The sequence below is a fragment of the Pistacia vera genome, unplaced genomic scaffold (genome assembly GCF_008641045.1).
Source record: "Pistacia vera cultivar Batoury unplaced genomic scaffold, PisVer_v2 Contig40, whole genome shotgun sequence".
Taxonomy (NCBI): domain Eukaryota; kingdom Viridiplantae; phylum Streptophyta; class Magnoliopsida; order Sapindales; family Anacardiaceae; genus Pistacia; species Pistacia vera.
In genome coordinates this window covers 810,675-818,996 of record NW_022196224.1, presented here as the reverse complement: position 1 = coordinate 818,996, position 8,322 = coordinate 810,675, and the positions used below count along the sequence as shown (strand labels likewise).

Here is an 8,322-nt window from a genome sequence, read left to right as displayed (position 1 = left end):
TTAGATACAATATGGCCCATCGCCGGCTCTGAGGGGTAAGCATTGGATTCCCCTCGATTTGGTTGTTAATACTTTTAGACAAACATTTCAATTTATTTATCGCCTTGACCCTTGTTCATGATTCAACTCATATTACACTATTCTACGGATTAGAATCTGAGTTAAGGGTTATTTTACACACGATGTTAAAGGTGATCTTTTATGAATTAGTTTTTCTATGTTTTATTTTTTGCAATATAAAAAATAATTAGAAAATATGAAAAAATGACGACGTGTTCGAAATATTTATTTTATAATAGTATTTGAAAGAAAATGCGAAAAAAATGTAACGAACTTTGTTGGAGATGGGGCTAATATTGGAATTTCTCCCTCTTTGATTACATGTGCCGCACGCTTTTCCCATTTACAGTATCTTATGGAAGAAAGAAATTGGGAAGAATAAAAACAGAACTCAAAATCTTCAGACCAAACCGAAGTATACGCAAAATTTAGTGCAGAACAGAGAAGAATCAACGCAACAGAGTTGCCTAAGCTGAACCCACTGACGTTTCAACCCCTTCAAACAAGCCAACACCATTATCTTCAAATTCAATTCAACCTGAACAAGTCAAATGGAACCCAGAAACCGCTTAAACAAGAAGCATTTCTTTATATAAAAATATACAATTACTTACTATATATATGCATATATATGATGCAAGTGTATATATATTTATATATGTTATAGATAGATATAGATCTGCTTTGCTTTGGGAGTTTTGAAGATGAGTGGAGATGGGGAATCGTTTCATTTTCCAACTACAAGAGACATTTTTGCCCACGCTATTGCTGGAGCTTCTGCTGGTTTGTTTTATTACTTTCTTTGTTTCTTTGTTCATTTTTTTGGGGTTTGGTGGGGTTTGAATTTTGTGTAAAGTTTGAGAATTTTGTGTTCAATTTTGAGGGTTTTATAAGGGTTTTCTTGATTCTTTGTTTTTGGTGTTGTTTTAGGTGCAATTGCAGCGACTTTTGTGTGCCCTTTGGATGTGATCAAGACAAGATTACAAGTACATGGCCTTCCTCAAGGGCCTCAGTCTGGTCGTAAAGGTTAATTCTCTAAACCCTTTTGGTATTTTTTTCTGGTGTTAATTCAGGTGTAGTTTTTTGGCTTTAATTTAGTTTGACTGGAGTAGGGAGTGGAGTTTGAAATTTGTAGTCAAGGGTTCGTATAGTTTTTAACTAAAATAAGTCAAGTGAAATTAGTAAACTTCTGCTGCTTGCTAGTTGCGTTCTGAAGAGGAAGAAATAATGTTTGCAGATGATTTGCAATCTCGATTATGGCCATTGGTCATCGAGTTTCAAATGAAACAGTTCCTTAAAATCTAAAGATGAGGACATGGCGACATTTGTGCACTTGGTAAGATGAATAAGATGATTGTAATTTTGTTCACATTTTGGGTAAATGATGGACTGTCCGTATGAGTTTTGTGCCGGAAAATTGTTGTAATTGTAAGCTGGTAGCAGTCAACTAGGAACTGTGCAGGACAAACTGCTGGTCATGAAACCTAGTGTTCACTATGCTTCTATCTATAAAGTAGTATTTCTATTAATGCCAATATGTGGTGCTTTTTGCTTATGAGAGAAAAAAAAAAAAATTGCATTGGTGATACTTTGGATGCATATTTTTATTTCTGATTTTAGCTGCTTTCAACAATTGGTATTCTTATTGGTGCGCTTCTTTTTTCTCTTTGCTCAGGTAGTGTCATTATAACTAGTCTACAGCACATATTAAAAAATGAAGGCTTCAGGGGAATGTATCGTGGCCTCTCGCCAACAATATTAGCATTACTTCCAAATTGGGCAGTGAGTGCTACTTTCAGTGCTTTGTTTCCAGAAGGAAAACAAAGATTGCTTGAAACCCCTTCTCCATTGTTGAAAGACAAGCCTTATTAAAAAATATTAGATTGTTATGTTAATTTTTTTTTTTTCTCTAGTTGAATTATGCTAAGGTTCTCTTTTAATCACTAGGGCCAAGAATGTGATCATTTCTATGATGTGCTACTCAATTGTGGTTTCCCAAATCTATCTCAACCCTATCTTTTTTTTTTTTTGTCAAATATTTTAGAGAATTACTTTGATGAAGAAATCTAGTTTTTCCCTTAGTAATTGGTTCAAAAAGGACATTCAAGTTTTTAGAACCTATTTTTATCTATCAGTAAATGCTGCAAGTTTTGAAAATAACCCTCCCTTTTTCTCCATCAAAAGTCAGCTTTCAGCCAATTTTCTGAACAATTAGTAAGAGGCCAAGGGATTGTGGCTTTTCAGAAGCAAGATTGTCTTTCCTAGTCTTTGTAATGTTTTTGTTAGGTTGAAAGGGTATAATCATATAACAAGATCATTTATGGATAACTCCCCAAAGAACCACTCGTTCTAGGTGAATGTAAGCCAACTTTTGTTTGAAAAATTTGGGAATTTCACTGGCATGTATTCACCCCATATGTTACTCAAAAATCGATTTCAGATCCAGGGCATCAACTTTCTGTCTCGATTTAATTTAACTTCTCATATAATACTTTTTTTTTTGTCTTTTAGCTAAGATTTGAATATACTATTATGTCTCTTAGAATTTTGCTAAGTTACAGGAGTGATCATTTTATATGTAGGTATACTTCACAGTTTACGAGCAACTTAAAGGCCAACTCCATTCAAATGGTTGGTTTATTTTTTTTTTCAGTTGACAAAATATGTGTTTTTCTTTATTTGAATTCTTAGGAAGAAATGTTATTCTGCTGCTTAAATCAAGTTATTGCTGAGCCAAGTACTTTTGAACATTGTTGAGTCTGATTCCATTGATATTCTATATTGACATATTGTAGGGGATAGCAATAAACAGCTCACAGTCGGTAAAAATATGATAGCTGCTGCTGGTGCCGGGGCTGCCACGGCCCTCACAACAAATCCATTGTGGGTTGTTAAGACCAGACTCCAAGTAAGTGCATTATCTTTTGTATGCAATATCATTATTTATTTAAAGCTAGGACGTCAGTTCTTGTGTCTATAACATACTTGGTTGCATGCATGATTGGTGAAATTTTATTTCTAAGGTAGTATAGCCATGTCCATGAAATTTTTTTATGTAGAACACCCCTTAGTTTTAGTTATTGGACTATGTTTTTGTTTTGTCTGAACATTCTTCTCTGTCACTGTCTTGCTGCACATCTGGAACCAGTATTTATAAGTTGCATAGGATGGAGTTTGGAGGATCAAACTCCTTCAATGATTTTACAGATATAGTTCAAGTGGCATTCATTTTTTTTTACTTGTTGTATGGAGTATTTCACATTTATACCATTATTGTTGTCCCAGTTTGGGCATTCATGTATTTTTCATCTCTTTTAGACTCAGGGAATGAGGCCGGATGTAGTTCCATACAAAAGCATACTTTCTGCTTTGAGAAGGATTACACATGAAGAAGGGATTCGTGGGTTGTATAGGTCAGTACTTTAGTTTCTAAATTGTGAAATCTGGAATTTTTTTCTTCTTTGGATCCAACCTTTCAGAGCATCGAAGTAAGAAATTGGTTATGACTCAGTTTACTAGTCTCTCTGTGGAAACTTTGCTATTACAATTTTAGTTTGACATAACTACTTTCTTTCAATACTTTTGGTCTCTTGATGCTATTTTTATGGTCTGAAACAGTGGTATTCTGCCTTCGTTGGCTGGGATTAGTCATGTTGCTATTCAGTTTCCTGCATACGAGAGAATAAAGTCTTTCATGGCTAAAAAAGGTACTATGATCTTTATCTTCTGTTTAGTTCTCTTCTGGGCTGAAGATTTTGAATATTTCCTTGATTTATAATATTTAGGTTTTGCTAATCATTTTAAATTTTGAGTCATCAGAGAATACAGAAGTTGATAAGCTAAGTCCTCCGAGTGTAGCAATTGCCTCTTCTGTATCCAAAGTACTTGCTTCTGTCATGACTTACCCGCATGAGGTATGTGCGGCTGGGCTCTCTTCTCTAATTTACTGGCAGTGGATGGCTCCTGAGAATCTCTCTGTGGTATATAAATGTCCATTCTAATTTTCGTTATCCTGCATGTAATGTCTGAATTTCATATAATCCAGGTTATCCGTTCAAGGCTGCAAGAGCAAGGGCAGAACAGAAAGGTTGGGATGCAATATGCAGGAGTCGTTGATTGCATCAAGAAAGTGTTCCAAAAGGAAGGTCTCCCTGGTTTCTACCGAGGTTGTGCAACAAATCTAATAAGAACAACTCCATCAGCCGTAATTACATTTACCAGTTATGAGATGATGCAAAGGTTCTTGCAGCGGGTTCTACCCCTGGATAAAGAGCATTCACAAAAGCACCCAAAACCTGATGGAAATGTCAAGCCTCAGCCGCAAAACAGGGGAGCCGGGGACAAAGAAAACGACACCATTTTGCGACAATCACAAATCCAATCAAATAAGATTACTCCCTCAATTCCTCTGGGAAACAAGGATCAGCTAACGGCAAAACACTGATTCATTTTTGTTCTTCTTCCAACTTACTTCCCTATTGGGGAAATTCTTCCATAAAAAAGTTGAACAGCATAAATTAACTGTAAGGTAATAAAAAGTGTATTTTTTTTTTCCTTTTCAATGAATTTTGTTGATTAGCTTCATTATCTCCTGTTTGTGCAGTTGTTCAATTTTTTTCTTTTCAGATGTTGTATAAAATTTTAAATCATTCAATGTATGACCCAAATTCTTTTTCTCCGAATATTTTCCTTCTGAGTCATTAGAATATTTCATTTCAATCTGGAGAAATGGGAATCTTTCCACTTTAGCAAAGATGATATGATGGAATACGGAATAATGCGTGGGGTTGAATTTTTGGTTTTAATTTTCTGGTCGTACAAAGCAGTTAAAAGAGAGAGGCATCTCCTGGAAAACTATCAGTGTTTCTTGTGTTGCAGAATTGGAATCTCTTTTTTTTTTTTTTTTCGGCTTCAGGAACAAAGATGAAGCTGATATAAAACTAATTTCTTTGGGATAAATGCTGATTTTTCATGTTCAGAAGAGGGGGATTTTCCGAAATTTTGTGACTCATCAAGCACCAGAAGGCCTGGAATAATAATGCTTTTTTGCTTTTTATTCAAATGCAAAGCAGGCTGATGCTTGAATACTTTCTTTATCCTTGAGCTTTATCATGAATCATGTGTTTGGTTGGTCCCTAAAGAAATCCAAGTCCCTCTCCAAAGCACTTTTGGAAAAATTCCCACGACAAGAAAAGCACCACACATTACAATCCCTTATGCCAACATGTCCCTTTCCCTAAATTAACCAAATTTTTTTTTTATTTTCTTTTTCTGGTATCTAGGGATGTTCGAGCCAGCTTACGCACACCTTAATTAGTTCTTTGGAGTCTTGAAGTTAAGGGTCAGGTAAACATTCAGTGACTATCCCTTATTAATATTCGTAAGGATTCGAACTCAAAAAATTTGAATAATACATCCAAGGGTCTTAAGTGAACCGTTAAACTACTTAGAGGTAGTTCTAACCAAATGTCTCCGTCTGAGTCATGTTTATAACATAAAATGTAATAAAAATATAAGACATGTAATATAAGGTAATACAAATATAAGACATAATATAAGATAGGAAGCGAAATATATAAATTTCAACTCAGGAGTTAAAATATCAATAAAAAGCCATGAAAAAAAAACAAAAAACAAAATTTGTGGTTACTCAGGAATAGAAACAAGCATCGGCCTCCAAGCTTTCCTAAGCAATCTATGTCTAAATCCAACCCAAACCGGTCTAGACAAACCCGGTTGACCTACCAAACCACCCTGCAACTTCCTCATTAACAATATTTCACTCTTGTCTCTAACCGTGCCATCATTATTATCACCATCACCAGCCTTGTCATTGTCAACGTTATCATCTTCAAAAGAAGAGACAAACAGATCCTTCAAAGTGTTACTCTGACTCTTCTTCTTCTTCTCATGCAAAATGTCACGTTCAATATCAACAACCACAACTTCTTGCTGACTCGTCGTCAGTAGTTTCTGCGAGTGGCGGCTGGTGCTCTTGGTCAGTAACATCCGTAAGCTTGTCTTCTTGCGTGGCAGCTGCACCAGTGGGCTCGTTCTGGGGCTCCTGGTGGGACTCTGGACAACCCCACATGGTGTTGCAAGGATCTTGAACTTCTGCAAAGCTGCCATTGTTGCAAGTTGTGGAGGAGAGTTTTCAGGGAAATCCTGAAGGAGGGTGTTGGAGTTTGAATAATCTGTGTGATAATGATCAAGAGTTTATAAAGAGCTTTAATTACTTGTAAAAGAGAGAAAGGATCTAAATGGGATTTGTGTGGAGTATTGTTTCTTGTGAAGGGTGTTCAAAAAGATGGTGCATGCTTTGAATGGAATTGGAAAAAGGAGAGGAAAGAGAGTGAGAATGGTGATACATTTTCCAAGAGAATTTTAAATGACCAAATCAAATGATTCAGAGTGAGTCTTCATTCTTGTCTTGGTGTTGGTGCATTGAAAATTCCACCTTCACCTTTTTTTGTTCAAAGAATCAAAGAAAAGAATAGGCAGAACAGAACCTCAACAGTTTACTTGTCTTATTGGAAGTGTCAAATGGGCTATAGTCGGCCTGGCCCGTGAGTGGAAGGCCCATTTGGGTCATGAATATTGCAAGACTGGACTTGGCATGCCTGCAAGTGGGCTATGTTTAGTTAGATATGGTCCACATTCTTTAATTCTCTGCATTCGGTATGCTGAGATACCACGTCAGCATGATGATCTGATACGTCAGACGGTCAGAGTAATTAAAAAGCCATAGACTCATATGTTATCAGTTATATGTCAAATTTAAATATATCTTCGCTTTTAAATTAAAGGACAATAATACAAAAAGTAGTGTATCGAATTTATGTATTGAATAACATAGCGTAATCCTGATCATCGATTAATATTAATTCATAATTAATCATCGATTAGGATTACATCACGTCATTCGATGTATGAATTCGATACGCTATTTTTGATGACTGTAGTATTACTCTAAATTAAAATATGACATAGTATTATGTGGTGAATCCATACAGCATGGATTCGCACCACGTGTCCCATGACTATACAATTGTCTAGGTCGCATGTCCCATTGTGAAAAAAACTACTTCACTTATAAGTTTATCGCAAGTTGTTTCACTTGCAAGTCTTAAGACTGAGTTGTCTCTTAGGCTATATGTCATCTTGTGAGAGGATTATTTTGCTAGAAAGTTTCCAAAATTTATATGCAAGTTCATCTATGTAACAATATAAAAAGGGGTCTCCCATCCCAAAAAAAAGATTTGAAATTTGGGAATTCTAATAGAGGGTAATTGCCTCGTTTGAGAGCAAATAGTACTTATACACACAAAAAACACACAAGATAAGCAATAAGATAACAATGAAAGTAGAATTTGCGTTTTATATCCAAACTATTTTAAAAATTCATTTCATCTAATTTTTATTTATTTGTTTGTGTTATTATTAATTCTTCTCAGATTCAACATCATATTATTGATTTATTACAAACCATTGCATAAGTTTTTCTTGAGATTTGTGTACTTCTCGTTGGTGCGAGAAATTGCAATGACCTATAGTGTGACATATTATGATGTAATAGTTTTTGTCTAGTTCAAATCTTTTCTAGTAGGAAACACCTTTTCGATTTAATATACTTTCTTATGGGTAATTAGTAGGGCTGAAAAAAAAAACCAAATTGAGAAATTGGTCCGAAAAATTGGTTTTTCAAAACAACCCATTCAGTTTCAGTTTTGGAGACACCAAAAAAATTTATAAAATTTACATACAACCAGAGGTAGGGAGTGGAGATTTGACGTTTCATACCCAACCACGTCTCACATCAAACCCCTTCCTCTTATATTTACTGCTGCTTCTCCTACGATACAAACACACCTTTTGCCCACGTTTTGAGTTAAGTGTAATTTTTTTTCAAAAATCAACTTTCCACCGCAGTCGTAGCTGCAGGACCAATTTTTTTCCCATTCATCTCCCATCACAATCAACTTTATTCTTTTTCCAAGTCTTCTCCCCCATTTCAATCGATTGCAGCCTCCACACCCAATAGCATTGTTATAAGGTTAAATTCTTTGATTAGTCTCTTCAACTTTCTAAGTTTTTCAGCTGTTTTATTCAACTATATTCTTATTTCTCTCTCTCTCTAAAAGGCACTCTCCAACAAAGTTTAGATATCATGATTTTAAATGAGTTGATGGGGTGGAAGGTGGAGTTTAGTGGTTTGACAATGCGAGGAAGTTGGTGAGGGTAGTGACCCCCAAAATAGTGGGG

At 35.4% G+C, this 8,322-nt stretch overlaps 2 protein-coding genes across 3 annotated transcripts; one reads left to right on the top strand and one right to left on the bottom strand.

The window, feature by feature from the left end:
• Window positions 1-405: 405 nt before the first annotated feature.
• LOC116141518 (nicotinamide adenine dinucleotide transporter 2, mitochondrial-like) lies at window positions 406-4,737 on the top strand. 2 transcript variants are annotated; one of them, XM_031427023.1, is made up of 9 exons: window positions 406-843; window positions 991-1,086; window positions 1,736-1,842; window positions 2,643-2,691; window positions 2,856-2,968; window positions 3,379-3,473; window positions 3,679-3,767; window positions 3,880-3,974; window positions 4,106-4,737. In XM_031427023.1, the coding sequence occupies exons 1-9, from the start codon at window positions 765-767 to the stop codon at window positions 4,502-4,504; spliced, it is 1,122 nt and encodes a 373-aa protein (XP_031282883.1). In that variant the 5' UTR covers window positions 406-764; the 3' UTR covers window positions 4,505-4,737. The 2 variants fall into 2 exon arrangements, with proteins under 2 accessions (XP_031282883.1, XP_031282884.1); XM_031427024.1 differs by lacking the exons at window positions 1,736-1,842; window positions 2,643-2,691.
• Window positions 4,738-5,652: 915 nt separating this feature from the next.
• Window positions 5,653-6,452, bottom strand: LOC116141768. The gene has a single exon (XM_031427247.1). The coding sequence runs from the start codon at window positions 6,187-6,189 to the stop codon at window positions 5,707-5,709; it is 483 nt and encodes a 160-aa protein (XP_031283107.1). The 5' UTR covers window positions 6,190-6,452; the 3' UTR covers window positions 5,653-5,706.
• Window positions 6,453-8,322: the final 1,870 nt, after the last annotated feature.